The sequence below is a fragment of the Solenopsis invicta genome, chromosome 16, assembly GCF_016802725.1.
Source record: "Solenopsis invicta isolate M01_SB chromosome 16, UNIL_Sinv_3.0, whole genome shotgun sequence".
Classification (NCBI taxonomy): Eukaryota; Metazoa; Arthropoda; class Insecta; order Hymenoptera; family Formicidae; genus Solenopsis; species Solenopsis invicta.
In genome coordinates this window covers 14618967-14641161 of record NC_052679.1, presented here as the reverse complement: position 1 = coordinate 14641161, position 22195 = coordinate 14618967, and the positions used below count along the sequence as shown (strand labels likewise).

The window sequence follows — 22195 nt, the reverse complement described above, 5'->3', positions numbered from 1 at the left end:
TTGCGCTCAAATGACTGAGAAAAGTACAAGGACAGCACATTCCTATTTAAACTTTCTTTCTCTTTCTCTCTCTTTCTCTTTCTCTGTCGCTTTAATTATACTCCATTTAAACTTGTCAAATTTCTATCTCTGTCATTCAGCCGTCAAATATCGGGATGACCGTGAAATTTTCAAAAAAGTTTACATTATTGTAATAAATGTACGCCCGCAAATAATAAAATTTAATGCAAATAAGATTACTTCAATATCATTTGCAAGTTAAAAGTAGCACTTTTAAAACGCACAAGAAGGGAAGGAATGAGAGAGTGTGAGAGAGAGAGAGAGAGAGAGAGAGAGAGAGAGAGAGAAAGAAAGAGAGAGAGACGGGGGGAAGCTTTGAACAAGTTTAAGCACGTTTACTCACGCACATGGCGATCAGTTTATTGTTTCCACGATGCGACAGTTTAATTTAAATTTGTCCTTTATCCAGATCTATCCCTCGAAGTTGTTTTACATTTCATCACATTTGCACTATTTACTCTGCACTTGATTGATAAACGCGGAGCTACGCAACAAACCAATTAATCGACTTTATTAATTATTATTAATCACTACTCTGATCACTACAATCATTTGATGTGTTAAAATTACTCAAAGACGTGTTTACGTTACAATCACACAACACGTGTTTACTCGACGATATCAAGCAGTCGACTGGATGTTATTGGTTATATTATTATAAGAGTGTCGAACGATTGGTTAAAGCCATATAAGTCAAAACGCGACAATTCAAAATAAAAATATTAATTAATACGAAAAATGTTGCAAATGCATGTTTACCATTATTTGTTAAAAATTGTATGATCCATAAATGACTTTATCAAGATAATTATTTTGAACATTTATTATGAAGAAGCCTTAAGGATATAATTCTTGAAATCTCCTTGCAGCAACGGATAATCTGCTCTTTTCAGGACAACCAAATGTTTTATTTCAAGGAATATTTTCACAGTTTTTGCAAAGAATAAAAAATAAAAAATAATATTTAGAAGAAATTGATTTTAATAAAATCATTTCTTAAATATTTTGAATAAATAATAATTATCTTGATAAAATCACTGATGGATCATACAATTTTAACAAATAATGATAAACATGCATTTGCAACATTTTTCTAATAAATTGTAAATCGTATTAACCCGCACAGCAGGAAATATTGCAATAATATTGCGACAATATTAAAATATCGCAGTAATATTACAGGATGTTGTAATATAATATTACAGCAATATTGCAGCAATATTGTTGTTATATTGCAATATTACGTGCTGTATGGGAATCAATATTTTTATTTTGAATTGCCGCGTTTTGACCTATGGCTTTAACCAATCGTTTGACACTCTTATAACGACATAACCAATACCATCCAGTCAACTACTTGATGGAGTCGCGTTCGGACCGCCGTGGCGATCGGACGTGCGAAGCGTCAAGTGGCTATTCATTTGAGAGTTAGCAGAGGCAGTGTGAAGTGGGGGAGAGAGTTGGAGTGAGTGAGATAGTAGGGTGCCTTTATAAATTAATACCGGATTAATATTAATCAGGGGATGGAAAACGTTCCCCCGGTCGGACGGGGGAAAAGATATTCTCCATATGATAAAGAGACTAATAAGCTAAACAAGGGTAGAAGCAAAAAACGTATTACATCTTTAAGTGAAAAAGTGATCGAGATTATGGACGAGGAAGTAAATACATCTGATTCGGATGAGCAGCATGCAGAGCCGAGATCACAGCTGGAAAATATCGATTTAGTTAAGAAAATCATCTTAGGTGAGGACCAGCAAGTGGTTTCAGCTATGGAATGCACGGAACATTCAAATATTGGTATCGACCAATCACAAGGCGAGAGAGCACCAGTACAAAGCAGCTCAAATACGAGGATTAATAAGAGCAGAGTTACCAGGTCAGACGAAGATCAACCAAATACACAAATAACGAAAAGCGAATCTTACTTTGTTATCAACGGAAATCTTACAGAGGCGGATTTTCTGGATAAAGCGATGCAGGATAGCTTGCTTGGAATTAATATTAAAAGATTAGACTCTTCCATTAAAGGCGATTGCAATATATTGATTAAAGTTATTGATGATGATAAATCTAAATTTATGAATAAAAATAAAAATCGCACCAAAATTTTGGTATGGTGCAATAAAAATCAGATATTTCCTGCAGATCTCTTTATGCAGAGATTTAATTTGGCTTCGTTAACTTTCAAAAATGTAAAGAACGCAAATGACTGTTTAGATAAGTTAGATAGATTAAAAGATAAATGGCTTGCAGGCATTGTAGATAGAAGGAAGGTTACCTGCAGGGGAGTAATTGCCGACTGGCCGTATGACATTCCCGAATTGTGGAATAACATATTAGACAGGGACGATATTTTGAAATTTGAAAGAATGAAAAGAAGGGTGTGGGACAAAACTGAAGGCAAATTCAAAATAGTAAATACAGATAATATTATTGTTACCATGAAAGGTGCTAGAATTAGAAATAAACTTACTATCTGTGATAATCTACGGATACATTTAAGAATTAGGCCGTATATTGAACGGGTCACCCAATGTTTTAACTGTTTTCTATTTGGTCATATAAAAGCGTTTTGTAAAAACAAAGTTAAATGCGTCGTGTGCGGGGAGAACGCCCATGGGCAATGCAACAAACCACTGTGCTGTAGAAACTGCCAAGAGGAACACAAATCCACGTTTAGGAAATGCCCCGTATTCTTAAAAAATAAAGAAATTAAAGTAATCATGTCATACAACAATATTTCATTTACGGAAGCTGTTAGGCTGATTAAAGGTGATTCCGATGAGCGTTTCTCTCGCGTATACGACAGATACACGAAACCGGACGTATGGCCCGAACTTAAGAAGGTCGCGGAAAACAAAAATCCTAAACAAATAAAAGAGACAGTGAGTACTTTACCTTATAGGCCATTTGTCTCTACAAAAGATAGTTATAGCGATAAAATAAAGGCTCGTGATTTAAATAAAAGTAAAGAGGAAAAGAAGATAGCTGTTAATAGAAAAGCGTACTCAGATTACTATAAAAACTTCAATCCTAGAGGATATACTTTTTTGCAGGGACCTCGGGGGGTGGCGTATCCCGCACATGATAATAGTTTGGTAGAAAATTTATGTAACCAGGGGAATAGTACAACGAATGATAGAGAATCAGGAACTTTTGACATTGATAGGGTGATTGAGTGTACAATAAATAAATGTAAAATATCAAAAGATTTTAATAGAGAACTCGTTGAACTAATATATAAATATAGATTACCTCATGAGTCACCTTTAGGCAATAAGTCAGCCCAAGCTGACTATCAAAAGGAATATGATATAGAAAGATATAGAGTTAATATAGAAGAACATCGAGAAGAGTGGAGAAGGGCTAAATCGCTTGGCCTAGAAAGTAAAAGGGCATACTGGGATAATAGAAATGAAAGAGAAGGTGATATACATTCTATTTTGTAAAAATGGCCTCTATCTTACTGTGGAATGCCAGAGGAATTAAAAACAAACAAGAAGAAATAAGTAATAATATAATTCCCTATGACATAATTGTAATCACAGAAACAAAAATTAAGCATAGTCCAACTTTATATTTTTCAGGATATAAGACCCTTAAATCTAATAACCCGGATAATTGTGGTGGTATTGCGATCATAGTTAGAAACGGTATTGAATTTGAAGTCATGGAAGACTGGAAATTTAACTCGCCAAACATAGAAGCTATAGGTATTAGTCTAAAAGGCACTACAAATAATTATAATCTTATTGCAGTCTATAGAAAACCTTACGGCGTTAACAATATTTCAATCTGGTACGAACTGTTAAAATTCAAAGGAGTAAATAACAATTCTATTATAATAGGCGATTTTAATTCACACCACAACGTATGGAATTGCGATAAAATAGATAAAAATGGGGAAAATTTATACTTGGCTATGTTTAATAAAGGTTATATTAGTGTTAACAACGATACAAAATCTCGCCTAAGTTATAACAATCAAAGGGCTTCTAATTTAGATTTAATTTTTGCAAATAATAATTTGGCAGGATCATTAGATTACTATCAGTTAGAGGATACGTGGGGCTCGGATCATTATCCTATTGAATTATATATAGACGCGGAAGTCGTACCATACAAAAAATTAACTAATAGAATTACAAATAAAAATAGTAATTGGCTATTATATAAAAAACTACTTACTATTAAATTAGAAAAAATCAAAGATAGATTCGGTGATACTAATGCAACAAAAGTACAAGAAGATTACTCTTTTTTTATTAGTACAATTAAAACGGCTGCCCTGCTGGCAACTAAAAAAGATCCTAAGACATCTTCAAAATATGTACAATCTAATAAGACATTTATTAAAAACAGACACCCAGTTAGATGGTGGGACGATGAATGTGCAGAAGTAATTTTGAATAGAAAAGAAAAACTTAAAAATTGGCAGCGTACGGGCAACCTTGAAGATTTTGTTGAGTACAAGAGATGTCGGGCAGTGGCCAGAAAAGTTATAAAAAAAAAGAAAAAAGATTTTAATAATTTTTGTAACAACATTAATAAACATACTAGTATGAGTTACGTATGGAATATGATGAGGGTTTTCAAAAACGTACAGAAAAAAATTAATTGGAACTCCTGGCAACACAAAAATAGAGAGCAAGAGATTAAAAACACTATAGATGAACTTGCCCCTCCGTGGGTGGAAGAAGAAAATAGAATCAAATTGTTTAGTTACTCCACAGAAGATAATGATATGAACAAAGAATTTAATATGGATGAGTTTCAACGGGCGATTCACATGATTAAACGAGACTCAGCTCCGGGCTTGGATAGTATTGATTACCAGATGTTGAAGAATTTGCCTTTGGTTGGTCAACATATAATATTAGAACTATTTAATAGAATTTGGAAACACAATGTTATCCCGTTAAGAATGGAAAGATTATCAAGTAATTTTTATTGACAAGATAGGTAAAGAAAAGGTTAGACCTATTGCCTTGTCTTCGTGTGTTGGGAAACTTATGGAGAGATTGGTTAATGAGAGATTAATTTGGTGGTTGGAGAAAAACAAAAAATTGTTTCCTATGCAAAATGGTTTTCGCCGGGGAAAATCGTGTATTGAAAATTTAACCAAGATGATCTCAGATGTTAGAAGGGCCAACTTAATGGGCAATTATTTCCTTGCAGCGTTTCTAGATGTTTCCTCTGCATATGATAATGTAAACTTTAAAATTATGACTAACAAATTGAGGAAAAATGCCCTGCGGGCATCTCCAACTTTATAATTAAATGGCTGGAGCCACGATCGACAACTTTTATAATTAACAACCAAAAAGTAGTAGTTAGAAAAGTTTACAAGGGTTTACCACAGGGGGCTGTTTTGAGTCCCATCTTATACGCCTTGTACACAAACAAATTAACGAATAATTTGGTTAGTGGAACGCAAGTAGTGCAATTTGCCGACGATATAGCAATATATGTGCAACACACCAGTAGACTGAATAATAGGCTTAATTTGGAAACGGCGGTAAACAGAATGGCTAGTAATTTAGAGTTATTGAATCTCAGTTTGTCTCCGCAGAAGACAAATTTAGTAGAATTTTCCAAGTCAGGATACCTCGATAGACAACTTTATATCACAGTTAAAAATACTAAAATTTTCAATAACCAAGGCGCCAGATTTCTTGGAATCTGGCTAGATAATAGAATTGATTTCAATAAACATATTATGGATATAAGAGGTAGAGTAAACAAAGCTAATAATTTAATGAAATACTTGAGTAATGTTTCGAGAGGAATAGAGGTAAACACTGCCCTAATACTATACAAAAGTTTGGTAAGATCTGTCATAGACTATGGTTTGTTTATTTATTACCCCTGTCAGAAATCTACTCAACTTAAATTAGAGAGATGCCAATTCCTTGGGATACGCACGGCTCTTGGCTATCGAAACAGCACACCGAACAATGTCATTATCGCGGAATCCAAGGTTGTTCTGATAAAAGATAGAGCGAAAATGCTCGCTAAAAACTTTTGTAGTAAGATATACAAGTATGGTGAAAGTTCTGTCAGATTAAGCTTGGATGATCTAAAAAGCAAGGAACTTTTTGCAAGATATAGAAATCCGTCTTTTGTTAAAAGCATTATTGGCGAAGCATGGGATTATATATGTCAAATGCGTAATAAATTAGGAAATAAAGAAGACATTTTCGAAATTTGGAAATATGATTACAGAACGTTAACAGATTCGATAGCGATAGATTATGAGGCCGGACTTTCTGTTAAAGCTACAGGAAAAAAGCGCAAGAATAATATTAATACCATTAAAGGCTATAATGCCGCGGATCGTAATTTAATCAGTACAATTAAGAATAAATATAACTTTAATAATAACTCATGCGTAGTGTATACTGATGGATCAAAGTCTCCGCAGGCTCAGTCAGTGGGCGCAGGTATAGTTTTCGAGGATCAAGATGAAGGCTTATACATTAGCCTTCCAAAACAGTGTACAATATTCACAGCCGAAGCAATGGCAATTCTTTCTGCCATGAAGATTGCGGAAAGTAAGGCTGATTCCTTTGAAAATTTCATTATTCTTACGGACGCGAAATCTGTTCTACAAGCCATAAATAATAATGTACTTAGCGTTTATCATAATAAATATATACTCGAAATTAGAAGACTGCATAGTCGTTTTAAAAACGTTTTGTCAAAAAAAATAATGTTCGTATGGATTCCTTCTCACTGTGGCATATCGGGTAACGAAATCGCCGATTGGCTAGCAAAAGCGGGCGCTGATGAACCTGCGGACACTCTTATTGAAGTTCCAATTAGCGACTGTAGAAGTTTGTTTAGGGAGGAAGCATGGAATGACACACAAGTTATAATTGTCAGGGAAGCCTCATTTAAAGGTGTTCATTATTTTAAAAACTATTATGATAAAGATAGTAAAAGTCCTTGGTTCCTCCCATTTAATGAAGATAGATATTTTGTAACAATGATTAACCGTTTAAGAGCGAACCATTACAATTTAAACGCCTCTTTAGCCAGAAAAGGATACATAGAAGACGCTAGATGTGTTTGTGGATATGAAGTCGAAGACTTTGATCACGTGGTGTGGCGGTGCCATCGATACGATGAAGCAAGAATGAGAATGGGAGACATTCTACGTAGTAAAGAGCTGGAAGGAGTTGAAAGTATATCTGACATGCTGAAGCGGGAAAAGTGGGAGAAGATTAGAGTCATATTTAATTTTATCAAGAAATTGGGAAGGATTATTTAAGTACTGGGCTCGCGAGTGCGAGTTATTTCTACCTATACATATATACAGGCACCCTACACCACTGCCTTTGCGTCAAATAACCTCAAAGCCATTGGGCAGGTTGACGACGCGTGTCCGTGAGACACAAATTAAAAAAAAAAAAAAATCAACTACTTGATATCGTGAACACGTATTGTGTAATCGTAACGTAAACACGTGTTTCGTCGAATAATTTTAACCAGGGTTGGGAACGTTACCTTAAAAAAGTAACGCGTTACCGTTATCGTTACTGTTTGTAAAAAGTAACTCGTTACCGTTACCGTTACTAACTTAAAAAGGTAACGCGTTACCGTTACTGTTGCTTGAAAAATAACGATTTGTTACTTTTTCGTTACTTTTTGGTGATGTTAAAATAGGGATCTTTTAACGTCAAAAAAATCTATTCAATACGTGATAAAAAGAAACATTTCATGTTTTTTTGTTTTACAAAATCCGCACAGAAGGACATAAATACCTTGCTCTGTCTTTTCATGCTTTTATCTCATTCTTTCTTATGTTGTCTTTAATACACGTGCAACTTCAGATGTTAAAACATTTAAGGCCGGTATTTATAGTAGAATCTTATTTCGAGATCATCTTAAGTAATATCTTAAGATGCTGATACGTCTCTCTGATTGGTTAATGGCATCATAAAATGATACTTCTAGATTTAAGACGATCTTAAATATAAGAGTGGACTATGAATATCATATGTACCATATGTCTCCGTGTGTACATCAAGAATATGATTCTATCACTGAATATAAATCCTATCGCAATTGCGATTCGTAATCATATATCATATCAAATGATTATGAGTGATAATTAAACATAATTGATCAATACAAAAAGTCTACGTTAATTAATGGGGCGAGTGCTGCCAACAATTTCTCCTACGTTGCGCGCGGTCTGCAAATAGTGCCCGTACTGATACCGCTGGTGCGCTGTATGAACGAACGTACTTGTTTAATTTGGTAACTATTAATTATGGGCTGAATTCTGTAAAGCGCATGTTGGTTACCGAATGTAAAACGAACATAAAATGACGCATCATACGTTTTATGAAACATAGATACTGCCAGCTAAAGTAACGAAAAATAACGGCTGAATTCCGTTACCGTTATTGTAAAAATGTAACGACGTTACGTTACCGTTACAGACATAAAAAAGTAACGCTCGTTACCATAAAAACGGTAACGGCGTTACAAGTAACGCGTTACTTCCCAACTCTGATTTTAACGCATCGAATGATTGTAGTGATCAGAGTAGTGATTAATAGTAATTAATAAAGTCGATTAATCGGTTCGTCGTGTAGTCTCGCGTTTATCGATCAAGTGCAGAGTAAGGGTGCCGTGGGGTGCCGTTACATGGGGCGTAACGTGCGTAAGCCTAACTTGCGCCGACCAATGATATCGTTTTACTAGAACATCAGCTTCTGCTTAGTTATTTTACGCTTTTTACGTTATTATTGTTACGTTGAATCCAATTTTCTGCGTAAGAAACGCTGTGTACATGTAGTAATACATACATGGTGCGTTCCATAAGTAATGCGACCAAATTCATAAAAAACTATTTATTGAATATATTTGTACCAATGGTTAGAAATCTTCAAAATAGCACCCTCCCGCATCGATACATTTTTGGAGGCGATGCTTCCAGGCCTGGAAGGCATCCTGAAAGGCCTTCTCCGGGATGTCCTTTAGAGCCGATGTCACATGTGCCTGGATGTTTGTAATTGTGCCCCAATGTTTTCCTTTCAGGCCTTGTTTTAAACGAGGAAACAAAAAAAAGTCTGCGGGTGCCAGGTCGGGACTGTAGGGAGGCTGGGAAACCAATGGGGTGTGGGTCTTGGCCAGGAAATCGTTGACAACGAAGGCGCTGTGGCTTGGCGCGTTGTCATGATGCAGCTTCCACGCGTTCTTGATGTCGCTTCGGCAACGTGTGACCCTTTTTTTCAATTTTTTTAGCACTTCCAAGTAGAAAGCTGCGTTCACAGTGGTCCCTGTAGGTACGAATTCATGGTGAACAATGCCTCTGACGTCAAAGAAGACAATGAGCATGGTTTTGATTCTGGATTTGCTCATGCGTGCCTTCTTGGGGCGGGGCGACGATGGAGTGTGCCACTCTGAACTCTGTCTTTTTGTCTCCGGGTCGTACTCAAAAATCCACGACTCATCACCGGTGATAACTGAGTTTAAAAAATTAGGATCATTTTCACACATTTCCAAGAGTTCTTGGCATCGAAGCACTCGCATGTTCTTTTGTGCGTCGGTCAACACTTTAGGGACCAGTTTGGCGCACACCTTTTTCATGTTTAAATCGTCGGTTACAATACGAAAAACTGTTGTTTTCGTAATGTTAAGAGTTTCTGCTATCAATTGAAGGCTCAACCGTCTGTCAAAATTTAAACAATCACGCACACGCGTCACATTTTCGTCAATTCGGGAGGTTGATGGACGTCCAATGCGGGGTTCGTCGGTGACTTCCTCTTGGCCCTCCTTGAACGACTTGTGCCATCGGAAAACTTGTGATTTTGACAAGCAATCACTCCCAAAGGCCTGCTGAATTAATGGCAACGTTTCGGTGGCGGACTTTCCAAGTTTAACGCAGAATTTGATAGCGTAACGTTGCTCCACAGTACGATCCATCGCGCCGTGTTACGTTAACCTCAAACGCGGTTCACGGGAATGCACGTCATGACTCTCCTGCTGCTCGGAAGCGACCGAGACCGGGCGCATTTTGAAGCTAACACTCCCCTCCACCTTTCCCAACAGGTTAGAACACGCTGCGGTGTATCGTCGCGTCAGGAAAAAATTGGTCGCATTACTTATGGAACGCACCATGTATATTGGTAACACATGTATTTTTAACTTAAATAAGCAAAACAAAATTGAATTTTAATTTAATAAACTATTAATTATAATATTAATATTAATACCTTTGTGTTAATTAGAATTAGTATCTTGGAATGATGAATAATATACATATAATGCTGCTATACTACTTTAGATGACTCAAGTCTTGGAGAACTTATTGTACAAACGATGTCTTCAACAATCTTTTAACACACAAAGCATTATGCTTAAGGCTCCTGACTCCTCAGCCGAGAACTCCGCGTTGATGGTAGCGACATTTCGTCGCGGACAAAATTAGAACTAATACACGTGAAACGTGACAGATTGACGATGAAATGTTATCGTGCATGTCATTTTGTTATTATGTGTTTCATTGTAAAAACATGACTTGTCTCGTATTTACCAAATTCGTAAAAATGGACCGCGAGTAAAGTTTCTTTGAATTTTATACATAAAAGTACATTTTTCACTCCTTTTAATAGCTATCCGTGTGTTTTCCTGTCTGAATAGACGTCACTTTACGTGCTTTTTACGACTATTTACTGACTGCTAGGCGAAAAAAGGATAGTCGTGACCGATATTTAGAAATGTTTTAAAGCCATCTGATTAGTCTGTTTTATCCAAATTGGCATTATTTAGAAATGGCACGTCGGACAAAATTATGTGCCCATGTGTTTTCCTGTTTCAATTGCTTCACTTTACATGCTTTTGACAACTATTTACTGATTGTTAGGCAGAAAAAGGATAGTCGTGACCGATATTTAGAAGTGTTTTAAAGTCATCTGCTTAGTTTGTTTTATCCAAATTGGCTTTATTTACAAATGGCATGTCGGACAAAATTACGTGTCATTTCACGCAATTTCTCGCTTCTGACGTCACGACTTCAATATGGCCGCGGCGAGTACTCAGGAGCCTTAATTGAATTAGCAGTTTTAAAAAAATATATTCTAAGTGCAATATTTAAAAAAAAGTGAACCTACTTTTTCAGATTTAGATTATATGGTAACCTAGGAGCAATATATATATTTTTAACAAATGTAAAAACTATTTGTTAACAGAAGTTTTTTTAATAGACAAAATTTCCAATTTCTTAACAAGAGTTTAGGTTTTAACCTAGGTGCGATGTATGCCCGCACAGGTTAGATTCGCACATAGATGATTCACACATACTAGTGTGCAGAGTATCAGTTCCACATGAGACGTATTTTCCAAGACGCATAAATTACAAAAACCAATCGTAAATTTGTTTAGCCTTTCTGTTAGAGAGTACAAGAAAAACCCTAATCAGCAATTGGTTGCATTAGATACGCATTTCTTGAAATTCCGCGAAATACGCTTCATGTGAAAGGTTTTTAAAATGGCGTAACGTATTTTAGAAGTTACTAGAATACGCAAATTACGCTACGCAAGTTACGCCTTATGTGACGGCACCCTAAATAGTGTAAATGTAGTGAAATGTGAAACAACTTTGAGGGATGGATTTGGATAAAGGACAAATTTAAATTAAACTGTCGCATCGTGGAAACAATAAGCTGATCACCGTGTGCGTGAGTAAACATGCTTAAACTTGTTCAAAGCCCCTTCCGTCTCTCTCTCTCTTTCTCTCTCTCCCTCCCTCCCTCCCTCTCTCTCCTTCCCTCCCTCCCTCCGTCCCTCCCTTCCTCACTCCCTTCTTCACCCCCTCTCTCCCCCTCCCTCCCCCACCCCCTCCTAACACGCGCGCGTACGCACATACACTCACTCTCTCCTTCTTTCCCTTCTTGTGCATTTTAAAAGTGCTACTTTTAACTTGCAAATGATATTCAAGTAATCTTATTTGTTTTAAATTTTATTATTCGCGGGCGTACATTCATTACAATAATGTAAACTTTCTTAAAAATTTCACGGTCATCCCGATATTTGACAGCCGGATGACAGAGATCAAAATTAGACAAGTTAAATATAGCATAATTAAAATGACAGAGAGAGAGAGAGAGAGAGAGAAAGTTTAAATAGAAATGTGCTTTTCGTATACTTTTGTCAGTCATTTGAGCGCAGGAGGCGCCTCACGGAAACACCCGCATGTAACAGTGAGTTGCACCGCCCCTGTCTACCACTTGTATCCGAGCCGTCATAAGCTAATTCTTATAACTTGAAAACTAAGCTCCGGACAAATTTTTGCAAAAGAAAAAATTGTCTCAAAATTTAATTACGAATATGTCAGTTTTGGGACCAATATGTTATTTTAAATCAGTTTGTGTATATATATATATATATATATATATATATATATATATACATATATTATAGACAATTCCTGAATTTTTTCAAATTTTTTGATAAGGTATCTCAAAATACTATGGTAAGAAAGTTCTTAAAAAATTAATCATCTAATATGACAGTAATGCTAATTAAGCGCGTTACGTCTCTACGCAGCTCGACAAACCTCTAGTAAGATGATAGCGTTATCAGCGTGGTTGGCCGACACTAAAATGCAGCACAGTTATTGGGTGCACCAGCAGCGGCAATATTTTCAATTCCCATCTCTCTGTGCGACCAAAAAAAAAAATATTTAAAATAAGAAAATGTATGACTGTAAAAAACTTTACAGCTTTTATTTCTAGTATAAGTAACGATAGTTTAAATGATTAATGTTATAATAAAGTAACAAATTTTTTATATTTAAACAAAATTTTTATATTTAAATGTGAAGAGTGCTATTTTTAATCCTTTAACTTGCCATCCTTATTTTATTTTACCTACCCCGCCACTCATGAATCTATGAAACTTTGTAATTTTGTTAGGCTCATATCTTTGAATAGAAAACACATTTTTTACTAATACAAATAATCCTAATATAACCGGGAAGTGTAATAACAAATTAAAATAATGAATACGACCTTCATGATAAGAATTAATATTTAATAAATATTAAATGTTAATATTTTAATATATTAATATTTGTTTGAGAAAACAACTGAATATTAAATGAATATTAAATGTACGCACAATGGATATCGAATAAAACGTAGGACATAAATATGCCGTACAAGATATATATAACATAATTTATTATTTAATATCTATATATAGTATTAAAACTGATCCTAAAATTTTAATTCCTATTCTTAATATCTAATATTCCTCTATTATGCTAGGCCCTAATACAATACAGAAAAAATAAGTTACGTGGGTCATTTGAAAAGTTTCCGATCTTTTGAAGAAAAACACATATTTCGAACCAAAATAAAATTTATTTCTCGACGTAGTCTCCCTGCAACTCGATACATTTGGTCCAACGTTTTTCCTATTCTTTTAAACTGTCAGAAAAAAATTGATTGTTTAAACCTGAAAAATATTAGTTTACAGCGTTTTTCACTTCAGCATTTGACTTATATTTTTTTATAAAGAAATTTTTTCAATTTTGGAAACAAGAAAAAATCGCTGGGAGCTAGAATAAGGTGGGTGCGGAAGTAATTCAAACTTCAATTGTTCCATTTTGACATTGCGACCATGCACGTACGTGACAATGTCTTCTTCTTCTTCTTCTTAACGTTATTGGTACCCGTCCCCAGTGTAACAACGTGGCGGGGACGATTTGACCATAGTAACCAAGGTATTTCTTATCTTGCTTTCAATAGTTATATGGGAAACAAAAAGGCTTAAATGGGAATACAGGATATGCTTGCACAAGAAATAAGGAGGATTGCATCAGCAATCCTGACCGCGCTTTTTCACTCTATTACAGACACGCTTACTGGTACACGGCCAACCAGCGACTCCACGTGACAATGTCAACTGACAACTTTGGAAGAGTTGCCATAGATAAAGTAATAACCAGAATAATTTCAAATTTTTACGGTTTACTATGTTAAGGTACTATGTTAAGGTCATCTATCGGACGACGAAAGAATACGTCACCTAATAACAGAGGGTATATTCCGAACGGTGTTGTTTTGGCTTATTCTTTTTTCTGAAAGTTGGCAGCCATGTAACTAAACGGAGAAGTGTTTCGCACTCATCATGTAACCTATGAAAATCAACACCTCTCAAAAACAAATATTTATAATTCCTTCTTTTCTAATAAAATATGTAAATATGAATCAAAATGAAGCTATGATATTGCTTTTTCAAGTTCTAGTTCAAGTGAGAATGATGAAAATAAAGAAATTTTTTTTAACAAAGATAAATATCATAAATATTATTTGATACATAAAGTTGTATAGTATTAAAATTTTGTAATAATTTTAATACTTTTTTATCATATGTTCAGTTTTTGTAGATTTACTTTTTTTAAATAACTCGGGATATTTTTACACAATTAAAAATTTTTCTGCATATGATGGATCTAAAAAGTTAAAAATTATGAGAAAAATTTTGTTTTTATAATAATAATTTATTACAATACTTACCACTATTTTTGATAAAAAAAAAAACCGATAGAAAATAATAGAAAGTGTCAGAAACCTGATTCAAAACGATAAAATTCTATTGTTTTGAATCAGGTTTCTGACACTTTCTATCGTTTTCTATCGGTCTTTTTAATCAAAGATATGAGCTAAATCGTTAATATCTTTTGGCACCAAAAAATTATAAGTTTCATTATTATCTTGTATCTCTAAAGAATACATTTTTGACATCTTTTTTTGGTTTAATACAGCGTCCAGGATTTATTACGATGTTTGCAGGTTAAATGATGAATGCGTAACACTTGAACACTTCTCCGTTTAGTTACATGGCTGCCAACTTTTAAAAAAAAGAATGAGCCAAACTAACACCGTTTGGAATATACCCAGAGAAGATAATAGGGGTAACTATATTGTCGACAGTAGCCATAATACCTAACAACAGTCACGCTTCGATTTTAGGTAAGATGTTCCAATAAGATCCATTTTCACGTCGGTAAGGTCCATTTTTTCGTGGTTCTTAGCAGTACTAGCATTAGTTAGATAAAGATGGACAATAGCCGTCTTTATCTAACTAACGCATAGCATCGCTGAGAACCACGAAAAAATGGATCTTACCGAAAATGGACCTTGGAGGCTTTGGAGTGTCTCACCTAAAATCGAAGCGTGACCGCTCTCAGATTTCTCTCTGATAATACCATCTTCTCCTCTATTGCATATACATAGAAAATGGAATATAATTTTTACTATTTCTAACAAAAATCAGAATCTTTAATGAGTCATGGATTATTGTTTACATACTTTACATAGATAACATGTAAAACATAATTTATATTGTATACATGTCATGTAAATTATTTATATTTTACGTATAAATGCGTGTAAACGCTCAATCCTGATGTAGAAAATTTGTTTTAATTAAATATAAATCACATATAAATATAGTGACACATTTTATAATGTTTTTGCTCGATTATTTTGATTATTTTATTATTTTTAAGTGAAAATAATTTTCATTTCTTCAAATATAAAAATGGTTCATATCAGATGTGAACAAGAATGACGTAATCTATTACTTGGTAACATAACCTTGAAGAATCTGTATGATGAACAGATAGATATATAGGAAGGTTAAGTCGATCAGATACCGAATGCTTGACAATTCTGTTGACGCATTTCGGACATGGGCTTGTTTGGAAAATCGCAGGAAAAAAATCCTAAAGAAATGGTAAGTCACTGTATAAAATATTCATTTTTTACTCTTATTTTGTTGGTGTTAATCAAATTACAGGTTCAAGAGTGGACTCACAAATTGAGAAAGGAAGGTTATCAGCTTGATAGACAGGTTAGAGGTAAGATAAGTAGACAAATTTTTAAGAAACGTTTTCAAAATCAAAAAAATATATTTATAATTAACCAGCAAGGATCTTAATATAAAATCTTAGTAATAAAATCTTAATCTTAGAATGTCAAAATATTCAATTGATAAGTTAGACACAAAAATGTTGAAATCTCAATTTTTATATTTGAAAAGATCTTGAGAGAATCTAGGAAAAATACAATTTTAAACATATTTTTAACATTTTTTAAAATTATTTTCTATTTTATAGAATGTTTAGAATTACTCTAGCTCTTTCTTTTTTACACATTTGTTTCATTAATCTTAGATATTCATTTAATTGATGCTGTTTTTGTATAGCAATTCAGAGAGAGGAAGATAAAGTTAAACGTTCCCTGAAGGAAGCTGCAAAAAAGGGAGATAAAGATGTCTGCAAAATTCTTGCCAAGGAGATTATAAGGGCTCGTAAATCTTGCAATAAGATTTATACTTCCAAAGCACACTTAAATTCTGTATCGTTACAAATGAAAAATCAGTTAGCGACAATCAGAGTAGCTGGTTCGGTCTCTAAATCTACAGAAGTGATGCAAGCAATGCAGTCTTTAGTAAGAGTACCAGAAGTGGCTGCAACTATGAGAGAAATGTCGAAGGAGATGATGAAGGCAGGTATTATTGAGGAAATGTTGGACGAAACAATGGATTCTATCGAGGATTCCGAGGATATGGAAGATGAAGCTGATGAAGAAGTTGACAAGGTATTGTATTATTATTTAGTAATAGTACAATAAAATAAAATGATTTCTACTTTATTGCATATTTTATGAATTAGTAATATTTAAAATAATTGTAATGAATAATTTGTAAAAAAAACTGTAAAATAGGTGGCTTTTAGCTTTCAAGCAAAGACAGTATGTTTTTTATAGTTTTTTTAACTGCTGAATCTAATTTCAACTTTCAAAACATTTTAATTTGTCAGGAAATTATTAAAATCAGCATATGAAACATATAAGAAACATATAAGAAACTATTATGAGAACAATAAATATTAAATGAAAAGCAACCAATATGTGAATAACATAATTTAATAAGAGGACCTTATTTGGTCAAAGCAAATTTTGGTGCTTAAAAATATTTTATCATATTTTACATACAGTTTCTAGTAGAAAAATATTACAATAAAATACAAAATACTCCAGGAGAAAAATCATTGATTGATGTAATGAACAACAATGCTCTCAAATATTAGAAGGACGAACGATGGTTGTGGAATATATCTGGAATGATGGAATATCATAATATTTCGTATAATTTGTGTTGAATTCTAAAAACAACTGTTAAAATTACTCTGTTAGTCTATTTCGACATTGTAGGGTGGTTACTAGTCATTACTGTTCACTATATTTTTACAAAAGCTGAATTTCAATTTTGCAGATAGCAAAAATTTGTACAGGTGCATACTCTCTATGTTCAGAAGTATGTTACATATTGATTTTTTAATTTTAGTCTAACTTCAAGGCCTTGAATGTAAATTTCAAATAATATTATTGAATTTAATGTGTATTTTTATGTGCGTATGAATTTGGCAAATAAAGTCATGTTATATGTGAGCTGTGGTTGTAGAATAGGTCATCTATTATGCGTCACGAGCGTCGCCAAGCGACGCTGCGTTACAAATGCAGCAAGTGTCAAGTGTTGCAACTGGTTATCACCAATAACCTCTTTGATTGTAATCACAGTATTACGGGAGTATTAAACAAAAAATCACAGTATTATAATTGTAATCGGCACGAGTCTCATATTAGTAAGTCATTCTTTGTTAAAAGATGTTATTGATGAACATTTAATAATAGCGTCGGTAACGACTGATTAAAAGCAAAAGGTACTGTAATACACGATTTTTAATTTCTTTTTACAGTGTCATAGTTGTTAACATTCCATAACCTCCTTGTTATTCTACAAACGCATCGTTTTTTCTTCTCTTCAGTAAATTGTCTCTTCAGTAAATAACATTTGTTCTATATACCTGATGAACTTCTACCTTCAGGGTAATTAATAGAACTCTGTGGCTAAAAAACTGATACTAATTAGAATTGTGTCACGTTAATATTTACTGAGTTATTGTCAAAAAACAAAATGGTATTCCACAACTCCCTCTTTTTCTTATAATCAAGATTTAAAATATTTCCCACTGATAATTCATTTGTATTTAGATATTAATAATTTTTTTACTTTTTAAGCAGAACATGACCTATTAGAAATGAAAACATTATCATGTTTTATTAACAGGAAAACATAAATTCATCGATAAAGTTCAAAATAATAATTTATGATACTAAGTAATTAATGACTTTATGCCGATTTTGATATTTTCCTGACAAATTAAAATTTTTTAAGGTCAGAATCATATTCAATTCAAAATTATGCTTAAAAACTACAAAAAGTTATACTATTTTTGTTTATTACTCCAGAAGCTAAAATTGCTCATTTTACACATTGTTTTTGTCCTTAAAATGGTATATATAAATATATATATAAATATATATACAATGATTGTACAATTTTTATACTGTATACATGTGTATGTATGTATATATGTATGTATGTATGTATGTATGTATGTATGTATGTATGTATGTATGTATGTATGTATGTATGTATGTATGTATGTATGTATGTATGTATGTATGTATGTATGTATGTATGTATGTATGTATGTATGTATGTATGTATGTATGTATGCATGCATGCATGCATGCATGCATGCATGCATGCATGCATGCATGCATGCATGCATGCATGTATGTATGTATGTATGTATGTATGTATGTATGTATGTGTATATATATATGTGTATATATATATATATGTATATATATATATATATACATATATATATATACATATACATACATACATTCATTATATATATATATATATATATATATATATATATATATATATATATATATATATAATGAAATTCTTTTATATTTTCTTTCAGATTTTATGGGAAGTAACAGCTGGTCAATTAGGCACAGCTCCTGCGGTTGTCACAGAAAACCCTGGAATTGCTTCTACCTCTGCAGAAGAGGAAACGGCAGAAGATGACGATAAAGAACTTGAAGAAATGAAGAATCGATTGCAAAGTCTTCGTAGTTAGATGAATAATTAAATAAAAATATTTGTATCAAACAAATGTCAGGGAAATAAGTATCTTAATAATAACATTTATTAAATAAATAACACAAGTTATAAATAGTAGTAGCACTTGCTTATTTATCGTAATGTTATTGCTATTAATGTTAATGTTTTTGCTATTTAATGTAAATACTGTATTATCATAGGTATTTTATCGCTTTGTAGAAGTATTATAAGCACTTTCCGTTTATCCATTTTTACATTCATTATCCAGTAACATCTATTGTTAGAATAATTATGAAGAGAAATTATGTATATTAAATTAAGGCTGAAAGTAAATCGTATAATAAAATTATTTTTTGCTATAAAAAGTTTTAAAATCAAAATTAAAAAGAAAATTATAAAGATGATTGAAATTAATTAAGTTTTTAGAGGTATCCTTTCATCATCTTTTATATTTTATATGCTTTATCAGATATTCACAAATTTATTTATAAATATAATAAAAAAATTTTGAATTTGACACTTAATATACTATACTATTTTTTTTATTTTTTATTTATTTTGATATTTAGCTATTTGATTATAAATTTTTTATTATAATTTAAAATGGAAAACTATACACTACACAAATAAAGTATCCGTACAGTATTGATAATTATTAATCATTGTTAATTATTTAAACGATTAGAAATATGTTGATATTTCAACAACTTTATAGTGAGATGAATATTTTATGTTGAATAATATTGTTAACAAATAAATTGTAACATAAATATTACATATTAGTATTACTGTATTCATACCATATTCTTATTATGAATATGCTCCCATCTAAAAAAGATTTTAATGACTTGATAGGCTTTATCTAATAACGTTTCTTTTGTTAAGCAAAAGAAAAAAATGATTCAGGCCTTCTTGATTTATTTTCCATCAAGAAATTATGTTTCATTAGTGGGCATAAGAGAAACACTCTATTTAATAAATGTAATAAGAATTAAATATAGGCATTAATTTATTAAAGCTTTTTCGCTTAACATAAAATTTATTTAATATTGTTACAGTTGTTATATTACTAACGTTGTTATATTACTAATAATATTGTTACAGTTGTTATATTACTAACGCCTTATATAAATACGTAGTAAAAATAATATTCTTCAACTATGAACATATATAGATCTTTCAGGAAATAATAATCGTATTTATCTTTTTTCTTTGACTATTTAAACGACGAATTATGTGTTGTATGTTATAGAGGAAAGATATTTCTTAAAAATAATATATTTAATGATTAATATACAATGATGTATCTATCTAGACGAAGCATTCATATAATTTTTTCTGTAAGATCTATTTGTTTCATTTGGCAGAGAAAATATGTTTATACTTGAGAGCTATCTTTGGATTATGACCATTTTTTTTTAATCTTATTTTATTAATCGTAATTAATTTCAAAGAATTGCTTTAGATTTTGTTAATGTATATTTATTTATCAAGAACACAATTTTAAAAATTGTTGAAACGTGAGTATTTTTGTGAAATACAAAAATTTATCTTTACCTTAAAAGGAAAATAAAAAAATACAATTCCTTTTATAGCACACTTTCTCTGTCAATATTTTCGCACTATAAAATAACCTCTAATAGATATATACAATACTGCTCAAAAACTTCAATAAATAGCAAAATTTGTAAACAGATAAAACAGAAAAATTGTTTTTATACACTACTCAAAAAAAAATAGGGAACACTTTCCAGACACCAAAAATTAGGCTATTTTCAAATGACTGTAATTGGGTGAAAAATCATCGTAGATAAAAAATAAAAAAAGCATTTTAAAGCTTGAAGATCGAGCTTTAACGTTCTACCAGCAGATTTTCAAAATTCTTTTAACTTCTTTGTCTTATGCAGTAAAAAAGCACACCTTGTTTTGTTCGTTAAAATTTCGTATTTTTGACACTTTGCAGCTCGACCAACAAATTTTTTTCGAATAATTCAAGTAAAGCTTCATAAACTACATTTTACCTACAAAATGCTTTTTTTAAAATTTCTCTACGATTTTTTTTGACCGAGTTACGCAACTTTGAAGCTAAACCTGCATTTTTTACAAATGATATCCGTACTCCGTGAAAAATCATCGTAGACAAAGAATCAAAAAGTCATTTTAAAGCTCGAAGTTTCAGCTTTAACAATTTCAGCTTTAACAGTTTCAAAAATTTTCTCAATTTCTTAGTACTATGCCCCAAAAAGATACACTGTTTTTTCCTTAAAATTACGTATTTTTAACAGCCTATAGCTCAATAAAAAATTTTTTCTCGACAAATCCAAGTGCCATAAAGTATAACATTTTCTCTACAAAATGCTTTTTTTAAAATTTTTTCTACGATTTTTTTTGACCGAGTTACAAGACTTCGAAGAAATACATTTTTCACAGTACATTTTTCCGAAAAATGACGTCTACCTCAGACATTAGCATTACCCAATGTGCACCACGTGGAGGTTGCCGGTCAGATTTTTGCACATCGTGTGTGTGTGTGTGTGTGCGTGCGTGCGCGTGTGTGCGTGTTCCTGTGCGTGTTCCTGTGCGTGTGCGTGTGCGCGTGCGTGTGTAAGTTTGTCACAGCAGAGATAAGGAGCCTACGTCATTTCTGCAGTATTTAACGACTTCAAACCCTCTTTACTGTGTGTGTATGTGTGTATATGTGTGTGTGTGTGTGTGTGTGTGTGTGTGTGTGTGTGTGTGTGTGTGTATCACAGCAGAGATAAGGACCCCACAGTTCGTCACTTCTGCAGTATTTAATGACTCCAAACCCTCTCTGCTGTGTGTGTGTGTGTGTGTGTGTGTGTGTGTGTATGCGCGCGCGCGCGCATGAGTGTTCAATAATGTGGAAAGTTCGAAACTCCATGGCTGACGTCCATTAGACGTCCATTAGAAGTTTTTGTTTTATATGGTTTTGTTTTATATGGGAATAGTAATATAAAAAAAAGTTTAAGAAAATTCACTACGTAAAGGTGAAGTTGTTATCATGAAATCGGTAAGTGTTTATACATACTCTATTAATTAAGGCGTTTGGGGGGAGGGCATTAGACATAATAAACATGTAAATATATATATATATATA

General features: G+C 32.7%; 4 protein-coding genes across 4 annotated transcripts; 3 read left to right on the top strand and 1 right to left on the bottom strand.

Annotated features, from left to right (window-relative positions):
- The first annotated feature begins 1425 nt into the window (after positions 1 to 1425).
- Positions 1426 to 4566, top strand: LOC113004427. The gene has a single exon (XM_026137674.2). It carries the CDS (start codon positions 1584 to 1586, stop codon positions 3510 to 3512), a length of 1929 nt encoding a protein of 642 aa, XP_025993459.2. The 5' UTR covers positions 1426 to 1583; the 3' UTR covers positions 3513 to 4566.
- On the top strand, positions 3515 to 7336 carry LOC113003343. The gene is made up of 4 exons (XM_039458760.1): positions 3515 to 3572; positions 3651 to 3861; positions 4624 to 4921; positions 5306 to 7336. Exons 1-4 carry the CDS (start codon positions 3515 to 3517, stop codon positions 7334 to 7336), a joined length of 2598 nt encoding a protein of 865 aa, XP_039314694.1.
- Positions 7337 to 8952: 1616 nt separating this feature from the next.
- On the bottom strand, positions 8953 to 10002 carry LOC120359772 (protein GVQW3-like). Its single transcript, XM_039458759.1, has one exon. It carries the CDS (start codon positions 10000 to 10002, stop codon positions 8953 to 8955), a length of 1050 nt encoding a protein of 349 aa, XP_039314693.1.
- Positions 10003 to 15625: 5623 nt separating this feature from the next.
- LOC105197968 (charged multivesicular body protein 3) lies at positions 15626 to 19442 on the top strand. Its single transcript, XM_026137677.2, has 4 exons — positions 15626 to 15822; positions 15886 to 15946; positions 16294 to 16688; positions 18935 to 19442. Exons 1-4 carry the CDS (start codon positions 15778 to 15780, stop codon positions 19091 to 19093), a joined length of 660 nt encoding a protein of 219 aa, XP_025993462.1. The 5' UTR covers positions 15626 to 15777; the 3' UTR covers positions 19094 to 19442.
- The last annotated feature ends 2753 nt before the right edge of the window (positions 19443 to 22195 follow it).